This window comes from Myotis nattereri (assembly GCF_964212035.1).
Source record: "Myotis nattereri genome assembly, chromosome: 8".
Classification (NCBI taxonomy): Eukaryota; Metazoa; Chordata; class Mammalia; order Chiroptera; family Vespertilionidae; genus Myotis; species Myotis nattereri.
This window is the reverse complement of record NC_138083.1, coordinates 75294195-75306992: the sequence shown is the minus strand read 5'-3', so window position 1 is coordinate 75306992 and position 12798 is coordinate 75294195. Positions and strand designations below refer to the sequence as shown.

Here is a 12798-nt window from a genome sequence, read left to right as displayed (position 1 = left end):
AGGGTGTACCACGTGGGTCTGGAGGAGGCCAAGAAGCCCAGCAGAAGTGACCCTGAGACGCAGCCTTGGGTTTTAATACTCTTCTCAGGACACCACCTGGTGGTATTCCCAAAATTCAAATGTCACTCTCAGCTGGGTCACCAGCTGCATGTGAAAGGAGGAGGTCTGACTGTGCTTCACAGCTTGGCCCTACGTTGATTTAGGGACCATCTTTCCAACCATCTCCTATGCTCAAAATGGGGGAGACCGCTCTCATCCAAGGTGAATTCTTTACCCTTCTAAGCAGCAACCAAACATCTAGGAATTCATCTTAAAGAAATAATCAGATATGAACACAAAGATTTTTTTTCTGCGAGTATATGTATTAAGCATATACCTGTATTTTTTTTATTGGAAGTCACCTAAACATCGAATGGCTCATTTATGCATGCATTCAATTTAGAATTCTTTCCCTCACAGGGCATGGCACATGCGCAGACTGGGTCTCCATGCTGTCCTTAAAGATGATACGCTCCAAGAATATTTAATGACTTGGGAGTGTATTCAGATATAATGTTATAGTTTAATATACATAAATATTAAAATTCTGGCAAGAGGCAAAAGGGCTAAGAGTGGTTCCTCTGGGTGGTGAGGAAAGCTATTTCCGTTTCTTCTGAGTGCTTTTCAGAGCCTCCAAATGCTCTCGCGTCTCATTCACAACAGGAGCAGATGCTGTGTCGTATAAGGTTAGACTCCGTGCCTCCTGGCTTCCTCTCATTGGATCTAGCTTTGTTGATGGGACCATGTCCCAGCAACGTCACCCTGATTCCACACACACAATTTAAGTTCCCAGCTAAATGGAACTGCAAGTGTTGAATATGCCTTAGGGTACCAGACACATACATATCAATACACACATGTTACTCAGCTTGAACAGGACAAAAACACAGCTTTTTACTTCTGCCTCTTCAGGCAAAAGCCAGTGTGATCCAGCAATCCCCTCTAGGCACCCTCTACAGGTCACAGGTCATTCCACTACCACACCTGGGGTCAAGGTTCCTCTGGCTTACCCATCCTAGTCCCACTCCTTTGGGCACAGTCAAGTAATTAGTTGTCCAGACCGACCTCCCTCCCCATCTGTGGGGATATGAGGATCCGCCTCTCCAAGCAAAAACCAGGGACAAATAAAGAATAAATTGTAACAAATAAAGTTTAAACATGGAAAAGGCCAGTCTTGAAGAGAGGAGGCCATCGCTCACTGTCATACATGAAGAAGCAACTAGAACACCCTTGGCCAGAGGCCTTACAAAAGGGCTTTCTGTGTGGACATGGCTTGGATGAGGAGACCACTTGTCCTTCCTCCAACTCTAAAGCTTGTGATAATTCACTTATTCAGATACTATTTACTGTACACACACTATGAGCCAGGCGCTGTTCTAGGTTCTAAAGCTACATCAGCAAACCAAACAATCCATAAAACCAACCAACGCTGCCCTCCCTAAGCAGTTAAGGCAGTTGACCCTAAACCTTAGAGCAGGGGTCCTCAAACTACAGCCCACGGGCCACATGCAAATACAAATATTGTATTTGTTCCCGTTTTGTTTTTTTTACTTCAAAATAAGATATGTGCAGTGTGCATAGGAATTTGTTCATAGTTTTTTTAAAACTATAGTCTGGCCCTCCAACGGTCTGAGGGACAGTGAACTGGCCTCCTGTTTAAAAAGTTTGAGGACCCCTGCCTTAGAGGGCTGAGGGCGGTTTGGACTGAGGAGTGCCGTGGTCAGACTCTCCCTTTCCTCCTTATACTCGAGCATACAGGCTTATTCCTGCAGTTCACTGGATGGACTCTTCCCTTGCTTCCCTTTTTCCTTTTTCCTTTTTATGGCTACATTCCAGGCAAAGGAGGGCAGGTCTGCACCCCCAGACATCAGGACGTACTGTGAACTACAATCAGTAAGACAGTGGGGTGTTAGCAGAAGAACATGTTGCTCAATAATGCAGCAGAGGACCCCAAAACACACCCCGGAGGCTGCGGACACGATGTGGATCAGGGCGGAACTGGAGGCTGTGCTCCAAGCCCTCCTTACGCCCCTGCAACTCCTCTGGTCCTCTGTCGGCCGCTTTCCCTCAAGCTGAACACAGCCTGTGTGATAAAATCGGAGGGCCAGACAGAAGTCTCCCCATGACTGTTTACAAGGGTTGAAAGCCAGGTTTGCATACTTAACATTAAATTTTGTTTTCGTCTAATAAAACTAGAGGGCAGGGGGCATTGTTTAAACCAGTTGTCTCAACCCCAGTACCAGGACACATGTCTTCATGGGTTGTAAGCCCATCAACTCTAAATTAATAATTATAATGAGGAAGGGTTAGAGAAGGTGAGCTCAAATCACAGATAAAACAAAACTTGTGCCCAGCCGTGGTGGCTCAGTGGTTGAGTGTCAACCTACGAACCAGGAGGTCACGGTTCGATTCCCAGTCAGGGCACATGCTGGGGCTGCAGGATCAATCACTGATCATGCAGGAGGCAGCTGATCAATGATTCTCTCTCATCACTGTTTCTATCTCGCTTTCCCTCTCCCTTCTGATGTCTTTGAAATCAATAAAGAAATATTTAAACAAACAAAAAAAAAAAACTTGTGCTAATTAGAATAAACTTCTTTAGTCAAAATGATGGCCAAACTAGGCAGCCACAGGGAATGGCGCAGTGCTGTTTGTGACGGTGGCACAGTGAATGGCAGCAGCCCTGTGTGACCCTGGTTTAGCCAGAGGACCCTCCTCCCTTTCTCCTCCAAGCGCCCGCTGCTCAGCCTCCAACCTGCCGCCGTAAGCACATCAAGCCTCTCGGGAGCGTCTGCCCATCAACTCATTTGCTATGAACCCCAGGCCACTCTTAGGAGCTGATGAGTCAGTCAGAGATGCATCGTTTTTCTCCTATTATTTTAAGAACTTCAAAATAATCTTTGGCTGGTCCTGTGACCTCTGGTTAAAGACCCTGGCCTTTCATTCGCTGCCATTACACACCAGTGCAGGGAGAGTCAGCACTGCCAAATCAATAACAAAGAAGTCTTCTTCTGGGTTTTCTTCTTCCCCAGAATGCTAAAAATAGCTGATGAGGTGATCAACATACCAGTTTTTCTGTGTCCCCTTTGGCAAATCTAGGAGCATTGTTCTATATTGACGGCAAGATGTTTATTTCCATTTTTTTCAACATGTTCAACAACTTCGAAATTTCTTTCCCCTAACATGAAGTTCCAAACATTTCCCCTTCAAGTCCAACATTTTTTTTCCAGTCCAACATTTTAATTTTTAGGTTGCAATTCTAAGTGGTGAGGAAGAAGTATTTTTTCAAGTTGTAAATAGAAACAATGTAGATTCTATCTGTCACTCTGTGGCTCTAAAAATAGATAAATTTCTGGGTATATAGATAATTTTGCTGATATGCAAATTAATGTTTTTAATGAACTATCTTCCCCCCACCCAGTCCACAAATAGGTTAATCTACCTATAAAAATCAAAAATTGCCCATAATAGTAAGAAGGCTGAGCTATACAATACATTCATGTTTTTAAACTTTTTATTAAATTTATTGCAGGGACATTGACTAATAAAATTATGTGGGTTTCAGGTGTACAATTCTTTAATACATCATCTGTATATTGCGTTGTATGTTCAGCACCCAAGGTCAAGTCTCTATCACCATTTATCCCCCATTTTACCCTCTTCTACCTCCCAGTACCCCCTTTCCCTCTGATAATCACCATACTGTTGTGTCTGTCTATGGCACAGTTTTGTTTGTTTGTTGTTTGCTGAATCCCTTCACCTTTTTCACTTAGCCTCCCAAACCCCCTCCCCTTTGACACCTGTCTGTCTGATCTCTGTATCTGAGTCTGTTTCTATTTTGCTTGTTAGTTTATTTTGTTCATCAGATTCCACATAAAAGTGAAATCACATATCTTTCTCTGACTTGCTTCACTTAGCATGATACTGTCCATGCTGTCACAAAAGGTAAGCGACCCTTCCTTTTTAGAGCCACTTAGTATTCCACTGTGTAAATGTACCACAGCTTTCTTATCCCCTCATCTACTGATGGGCACTTGTGCTGCTTCCAAATCTTGGCTATTGTAAATGACACTGCAATGAACATAGGGGTGCAGTATTATCCTAATTCCACACAACTCAGTCTGTCCCAGATTCTGCCCAGACCTCAGAAGGGCGGAGCCACCAGGAGTCAGGAGGGTGTGGCTGCCAGGAGCTGGAGAGTGGAGCTAGTGGAGCTCCTATAGGGGGAGGTGCCAGTCAGGTTCACGTGGAAATAGGGGCAATGCCCCACTCCAAAACCACACAACTAAGTTAGTGGCACCTCCTGAGTCTTCCTACACCTCTACATCCTGACCCAGGCAGCTGACTCCTTAGCAGGGCAAGAGTTCCATAGGGTGAGGCCACAGGGAGTCCAGATGGTAAGGCATTTCATTCCACAGGCTGAGTACTCCACTTAAGAAAGATGGTATCTGTGGTTTGGGAGAATAACTCAGCACAGATATCGGTGGTGGCTGTCCCTTCAGCTCTCTCAGAGCCATGAACCCCAGTCTCTCCTCATGCTACCCTAATCCTATCCACTATCCACCCTCCCTCCACCAAAGCCCAGGGTAAGGGGCTGCAAATGAGGATTGTGCCTTGGCCCTTTAGGAGGGTGCCTGTGTCCCTAGCCAACTTCCATTTCTCCCTGGGGGACAGAATCCATCTGATTTTCACAGCCAGGGGTTATGTGGGCGCCTCTGCCCAATCTGGTGCTCTGGGTTGGAGAGCCTGGCATGTGGTTGAGATCCCAGGCTTCCCAGGGGGGGCCTTTGAAGCTGAGACATCCCTTTGGAAGCTCAGCCGCTGCTCGTGGGAGCTGGGCCAGCCCTTTTCGTGTCTCCACCATTCCTACCAGTCTTGATGTGGCTTCTTCTGTAAACCCTTGGTTATAAGACTTCGTTCAGCTAGTCTTCAGTTGGTTACTCAGGTTGATTGCTCTTCCTTTTGGTTGTAATTCCAGTTTGGTCCTGGGAGGTGGTGAGTGTCACATCCACTTACTCTGCCGCCATCTTGGGTCTCCTTCGCAACCAATTTACATTTTTAGATGCATTACAACACCACTGCATTCGGAGATGCTCGCCTGGGCCCACTGAAGAGGGAGGAAGACAGGCTGAGCAGGAATCAGCAAGATCCTAGTGAGGCCTTGGGAGCATGTCAGAGGCTCCAACAGCCACTGGGAAACTTTGGCACTGAATGCCATTATGTCAGTATCACCAATTATAGTCCTAGCAACATGTCAGGTTACTGATAAAATGTAAGGGCATCCACTGAAGCTCCATGCATAATACTCCTACCTTAACACTTTCTTTACCAAACTAACAGTTTATGTAACTGCTGATTGCTGACTTCATCATCGAATTGACTGAGCCTAGAAAGATACCCTGGGCATTACAAAACTGATGTTCTGTGCTTGTTTTTCAAAGATCCTAAGGAGAACATGACCATCAGGGTTGGGAGAAAAATATCAGTGGGAACACAACAAAAATGTGCTGATGATTGGCCATCTCAATTGCAGGAAACACACACACCAGACAAACAGTGACACTCAGTGCAAGGACTGTGAACCCAAGGGAACACTGGAACACGTAATCCAGTTTTTAAGCATGTATTTAAAAAATGTTCAACATGTGCAGAAGTATAGAAAATAGTATAATGACTTCCCTCCCATATACCAATAACCCAGCTTTAACTCATGGTCTATCTTATTCTAACTACACACTCACCCACCCACTTGCCTCTTATCCAGCACTATTTTGAAACAAATTCCAGACACCACATAATTTCATCTGCAAATATTTCAATATGTATCTCTGCCAGATACAAACTTTTCTTTAAATATCCCAATACTATTATCATACTTTCATACGCGATTTTATCTTATTAATTTAACTTTAATAACCTTTAATATCAAAGAGTCACTATTCAATCTTCCCCTATGATCTCATATATCTATTTATAGTATGTTTGATTGAATCAGTATCCAATTAGAGCCACACATTGCAATTGATCTCTTAAGTCTCTTTTAATCTAAAGTTTCCTTCCATTTCTTTTTTTCTTTGCAATTTTTTTGTTTAGAAAAAAAAAACCCATAATTTCCCACAATCTGGATTTTGCTGATTACATCTCTGTGGTGAGGCTTAACATTCATTGTAACTTAATTTCCCCCATTCTTTCTTACTTAGTTCAGAACAAGGCACAGAAACAGTTCCCAATAAAATGGCTTTTAAAAAAAAGAAAAGAAAAGAAAAACAAAAGAAAACAAAAAGCAGTCTGGTTGTCTCTGTAAAAGAGCAGATGCTGACAAACCCAGGGTTCTGAAAACGTCCCACAAAAGTGGAACCAGCTACACCGATCAGAAAGCCAAATTTATTTATTTATTTATAGTTTACATTCAATATAGAAAGCCAGATTTCAATCAGGGACATTCCTGAGCCGGCCACAGCCAGCGGAGGCATCATCCGGAGACGAGGTGTGGAGGCTGCCAAGAGCGGTGACTGTCTTCCCTCTGAGGACAGAGTTCCCACGTGTTCCCGGTTCATCTTCAGAAAGAAATGAACCCCGGAGGACGGAGGATCAAGGAGGCTGGGGGAGGGGTGTTCCTGAGTTGGCCTCGGCATGTTAATCAGTTTTAAATCTGCCACCATTAAGAACTAGCATTTCAGAGTCTGGAGGGGGGAGGGCGAAGGCAGTCCTGCTGTTTTCCAGGACACAGGTTGGACTGTGAGGACAAAAGGCACAGCCTCGCAGAGCCTCAACGCTGGAAAGACTTACCAGAGCCCGACCACTGAAGTCCCAGCCCTGGGACAGGCAGCCTCCGTGGAAGGGGAACGCAGCCCGTCCCCTCCACACCCCTCCTGCACAGAGAGCTTGGGCTCTGCTGGTTTTCTAATAATGGGACACAGTTGGCTACAGGCTTTGGAGTAAAAAAAGACTCGACCTTAAATCCCAGCTCCTTCACTTAAAAGCAGTGTGGCCTCAGAAAACCTGCCTCGCCGCCCTATGTCTCAGTTTCCTCATCTGATAACTGGGGATACCACTGTCTGTCTGCTAGAGCTGTTATGAGAATAATGAAGCTATGCACGGAGGCCTACAGCACAAACTCATTATATGTGAGCCCTTTCCCCGCAAAGGCTTCTACCAGTCCATTCCAACCCAGATCCTTTTGGGGAGCCATGACGGCACCTGCTGGACGTCTGCGGGGGCTACTGATGCGGTCTGTGGCCGCCCGTGAAGCAAAGCCAACTGACCCATAAAGGGTTCAATCCCATGATCCTGATGGCAACAGCGCAGCTCCAACCAACTAAGCTAATTGCAGCCGAGCCAGAGTCATCCCAGCTTGCACAGAGATGCCCTAAGGCAGCAGTCCATACAACATTCTTAAACACTTGTGTCCTAAGATGCTATGTGACACACCGCACTTGCCAACTTTACTAATGATCTCATCTTTTAAAAATCTTAATGTAATGTAGCAAACAGATGTGTCACTTAAGAGGATTAGGATGGAAATTCATTAGAGCCATAATACCAGCGGATTTGTGTTCTAAAACTAACCCTGATCAATCAACTTAGTGCACACTCCACCGTAGCACTCCCCAGGAGCACGTTGGAGATCTGGACAGCCAGTCTTCACCCTCAGGGAAGTTATCTGAGAACAGGGGAGACGGTGAGAACCCCCACGTTGCAAGAGCCTGACCTAAATGACCTCTAACCCACACTGCTCAGACGGCAGTGTGCACAGGAATCACCAAGGCATCTTGGGAAAACACACGTTCTGATTCAGCAGGGGAGGAGGGAGGCCTGAGAGCATTTCTATTAAGAGCCCAGGTGATGCCCAGCCCAGACTTGGATCGCCAAGGCTCTAATCCTCACTGCGATCAGCTGTGTTCCAGTGGGACCGACCAGGCAGCAAGGTAACCACAGAGACAAAGAAACGAACAGGGTGTGTCACAGCGAATCCAATCAGAGGATGGAACTCTGGACCGTGGACAGGCTGCTTGGACGGAGAACATTCAAGACACAAACGTGGCGTCATTAAGAGCTCTGACCTGGTGTCAAATTCCAACTCTGGAACTTCCTACTTCTGTGATCAGGTGACTTGCTTCTGCTCTGGTCTCTTCAGCTGTGAGATGTAACAGTACCAGCACCTGACCCCCGGGAGGCCGTGGGCTTGGGGAGACAAAGCGAGTCTAGACAAAATAGTTACTATTACTCCACTTTCTAGTCCACAGCAGACACCACCACATTTCCTGAACTAAATTACTAAGTCATACTTGCCATTTTGACACGAGCTAATTATCATTTTCTTTGTAAAAATATTCTATACTTGCAGTTTCATCTATCAAAAAGAAACATAAATCCTTACAGCCTTAACCTCCAGGTCAATCAATCCAAACACATTTAAGCTTTGAAAGGTCTGATTCTATTAATTCTACTACACAGTTTTTTTCCTACATTAAAAGTCCTGTAATTACAATTTTCTTTTAAAACACTACACCAAAAATAAACACCTGTTTATACAGCATTTGAAAACAAAAGGCCACACACCTCGTCCGGTCAAAACATGTAACTACCAAAATGAACATCTCCCCGGTGAGAGTACAGCACCAGTTTTGACCTTTTCATCAAACTAATTGTTTATTTAATCACCTCCCCTGGAACTACTACAAAAAGCTGGGGGTTCCTCTTTTCCAAAATAGCAGCTTGAAAACAGAAAAGATACCGCATAATAAGTGTGACGTGTTGTTTTTGTCTGAGACGGTGGTTTAGTTACATGGACAGTTCACTTCCAGTGGAGTCAGCAGACATGCGCTAAATAAATATGTCATCAGGCTAAGGAAAGGTGCCCGGACTCAAGTTTTGGCCGGGGAGGACCTGCGAGGTCATCCAGTTCAAAGGTTCCCAGCACAGAGAACCCCAAGGGAACGTTACAAATTAGGACCCTCTGCTGGGCCTTCCAGGAGCCGGTTACACAGGTGTGTTCATTTAGTGGAAATTCATGAAGCTGCTCATTTATGCCCAGCACACTTGCCGGTATGTTCACATGGGATGAACGCACAGGATGGCTGAGAACACCGAGAGCGTCCGCATGTTCCACAGTCACGCTTCTCCCCTCTCTCCACCACCCAGAATGCCCCCCAGGAGCTCCTCCTCTTGCCAGGCTGGGCTCCCTGGGAGGCCTTATCCATGGCAGGGGTCTGGAGTGACAGCTTGTCTGCTCTCCTTTAACTAATTTACGGGAGGCTGGATAACTGTTTACTCCCACCTCTGACTGTGAACTCGACCAGGCCAGGAATTCTGCCTCAAGGCTCTTACTCATGCTTGTGACATTCATCTACCCCAGGCCAGAAAGCACCTAGCACAGGAAGGTGATTTGGTGAACTCCCCCAGTTAATGGAACAAAAGCCCCAGGCACGGTGTGGGTTCTGCCCACAGCCACCCAGCTGGTCCAGGTTGCAGAACAGCACTGGGGTTTGAAGTCACACCGGCCTGAATCTCTCAGCTCTCTACGCCTAAAGGAGAAACCAGATTACTTAATATTCTCTGCCTCGGTTTCCTCATCTGTAAAATGGGGATATAAAAGTCTCCACATTCACCGGGTTCTGTGGTATGAAATGAGATCATGCACTGATATCCCTGGCAGAGCACGCACAAAATGTGTTAGCTCTTTTTATCACAGGTGGATCATCCCATTTTAAGACTCCCTGTTGGAAATTAACCAACATTTTAAAAGATGAAAGTGCTCCTAGGCATATAAATGCCCTGAATTCTGCTTTACAGAACTCTGGCTAAAGCATCAGCCACTCACTCAACTCGAGATGCAAAACATAAATGCCAAACACCAGAATACACTGCAGCCGTCTTGGGGGCAAATGACTCTGAGAGGAAAGCTGGCTGGCCCCCAAGACAGGGGGTCAAGGGTCTCTGTGGGATATCTTCTGGCTTTGTTTACTCTACAAGGGTCACCTCAGAAAGTTCTGAGAGCCAGTCAATGACTGTGCTGTGGCTTCTATGGGGTGGGGGCCAGGGGAGAGCAACGCTGGACTCCTCCTACCACAGCAGGAACTCTGAATCAAGACTACGGGGCTATTCCATACAACCATAAGAAGGTATTTCGGCTTCCCACTTGAAAGGTCAACCATGTATATAGGGTTTGAAATCCAAGGAAACCACTTCAAGGTCATTGGGCCACAATTATGTCTTCTGCGGTTTCCACAAAAGATCACTGTAATCAGAGACCATAATGAATGGCATATCATAATGCTGAAGAAGCCCTTCGAAAACTTTTAGCTGAATCCACTGACTGAGAAGAACCAACTAATTTACAAGAGTGACTCTGATAAGCTGAATCCACAACACGTCATTCTGTCATCCATCTCCCCATCCAACCTGCTTTTATGGCCAGAGAGGTTCCCAGGAATGGTGACTGGACCCATCCTGCAACCATACAGGGAGAATGAGCTAGAACTGCCCCATTCCTCACTCCTGAAGACGGGTTGGATGAAGTCGTAGAGGGAAGCACTGCTAGGCTACCAATAGAGGGAGAATAACGTCACTGCTGCGGGTCACCGGCTTCCACGCACAACCGCCGCCCCCTCTGCTTCCAAGGCAGGTGAACATCATACAGAAATCTAAAGAATTTTTAAATCAATTTTGCTCTTTTTTATTTTTTGTATCACGGGTATATCTCTTCCAAATATTTATCAATGTTGATCCTCAAAGAATAAATCATCTCCAAGCTTTGATATGGATTTTAAGCAAAAAAAAAAGTACCGGGGAAGTAATTCTTCCAGCTGCAGTCACGCTGTTTAAGGGGGAGGAGGGTTCTCCTGGCTAACTAAATGGTTAGCTTTCACTGCTCAGCTCTTGGCAACACACACTTTGCAAGACGCCCGTCCTCCTGCAAAGGGTTAAAAAGAAAACTCCTTCGGGTGGACTGAGAAGCCATTCTTCCCGGGGGACACTCATTTCGGCTGCGGCTGCAAGGCTCCGGCTTTGTGCGCGCGCCGCCCCTGCGCGCCCCCGCCCCTCGCCCCTCGCCCCACAGCCACTGCTCCTCCGAGGTTCCCAGGGCCACCTGCTTCTCCTAAGAAAAGGGGGCTCCGAGCGCTATTGCAGCGCGGTCGGCATCCCCCCGGGGGGTGGGGCGGGGGGAGAGGAGGAGGAGGTGTCCCGGGAAGAGTGCTTTGTCGCGAGGGTCGGGTGACCGCCTGCAGTTGCCCCACAGGCCCTAGAGGTTTGGTCCCGGGCGTCGCTCAGGGCGCTCCTCCGAGGGACCTGAGTCCTCCAGGGCCCAGGCTCTGTCCGCGCCCGGCCAGGCGCCGCCCGGGGACCGAGGCGACTGCCGGGGTCCGAGCCCCACCCCGCCCACCCGGCAGAGCTAACGGCGCGGCGCCCGGGAACCTTCCTCACCTCGCCGCGGGCCGGCGCGGCACCTGCTCAGCCCCGCCCGCCCCCGAGTGCTGGGCTGTCCTCCTCGCCCGCCCGCCCGCCCGCCCGCCCGCCCGGGAGATCCCGCGCCAGCCGCCCGGTGCCGGGGGCCACGCTTCCTAACGGGGATGGGGGAGGTCTGCGCCCGGGCGCTAGTCGCCGGGGACAGCGCCCCGCCCAGCCTGCCCGCGACTCCCCCGCCCCCGCTCTCCCCGGGGCAGGGGCTGCATCCAGGGGGCTCAGCCCGCCCCGCCGGCCGTACCTTGTGCGGCGCCCGCAGCAGCCGGTGGACCCCGGCCAGCTGGGTGCCGAGCGCGAGGTCCTCGCGGAACGTGAACAGCGGCGGCCGGCTGGGCTCGGGGAAGTTGGTGCTGTTGAAAGGGTCCGTGTCGTCCAAGAACTGCACCCGGCAAGCCAGCGTGGCCATGATGCATCCCTGCTCCGGGGGGCGCGGGCCCCGGGATCAGCGGGGCGCAGGCCGGGACGCGGGGTCACGGGGAGCCGGGAGGCCGCGGCCGCTGCTGGCTGGCTGGCTGGCTGGCTCGCAGGCTCGGCGTTCCCGGCTGCAGCCCGGGCTCCGGCCGCGGGGGGGCGGGGCGGGGGCGGGGCCGGCGGGCCCCCTCGTGCCCCTCGTGCCCCTCCTGCTCCGGCTCCTCCCCCCTCCGTCCCCTTAACGCCAGGCTGGGTTGCCACGACCGACCCGACCCGCCGCCGGGAGCGGGAAGGGGAGACGAGCTCGCGCGGCGCCCGCAGCCCTGCGCCAAGCCCGCTGGCGGCGGTGGCGGGTGGGGAAGCCCCTCGGCTGCAAACTCGGGCAGCGGGGACGCCACTTGCGCCGTCTGCACGTGCGCCCTGTGGCCCGGGAGTCCCGGCTGAGCTGCACCGCTAAGAGCTCCAGGAATCGGATAGGGGGCGGGGGGACGTGGCTGTCCTCCGGCTGCTTACCCATCCGGGAGAGGGCTTAACCCTTTCCAGATCCAGGCAGCGGCCGCGGGCGCCTGCTGCCCGAATTCAGAAAACCCCAGCCGGGCACTGGGCAGTGAGGGAGCCCGCCTCGGCAGCTAGCGGGGTGGTGGCAGCACCGGAGCCCAGCCGGGGTTTTCCCTGGGGAGAAGGAAACAGAAGGAGGAGGATGAGCCGGGGAACCCAAGCAGCTTCTCGTAAGAGACAGGCGCAGGGGGCGCCAGAAGAGAGGCCTATGGGGTGCGAGGCTCCGCTCCGGGACCCCAGCGCCAGGCCAGGCACGGGGGCTGCCTGGTGGATGCTGGTGGACCTGGGCATCCCCGCGGCCTCTCGTTCGGTGAGGTCTCCGAA

General features: G+C 49.8%; 1 protein-coding gene across 1 annotated transcript in view; it reads right to left on the bottom strand.

Annotated features, from left to right (window-relative positions):
• The window catches only part of FHOD3 (formin homology 2 domain containing 3), a 383665-nt gene extending 371596 nt beyond the window's left edge, over positions 1–12069 (bottom strand). The window contains exon 1 of the mRNA XM_081097145.1: positions 11747–12069. Within this exon, the coding sequence (XP_080953271.1) occupies positions 11747–11911 (165 nt within the window). The 5' untranslated portion in view covers positions 11912–12069. The remainder of the gene's footprint in view (positions 1–11746) is intronic.
• Positions 12070–12798: the final 729 nt, after the last annotated feature.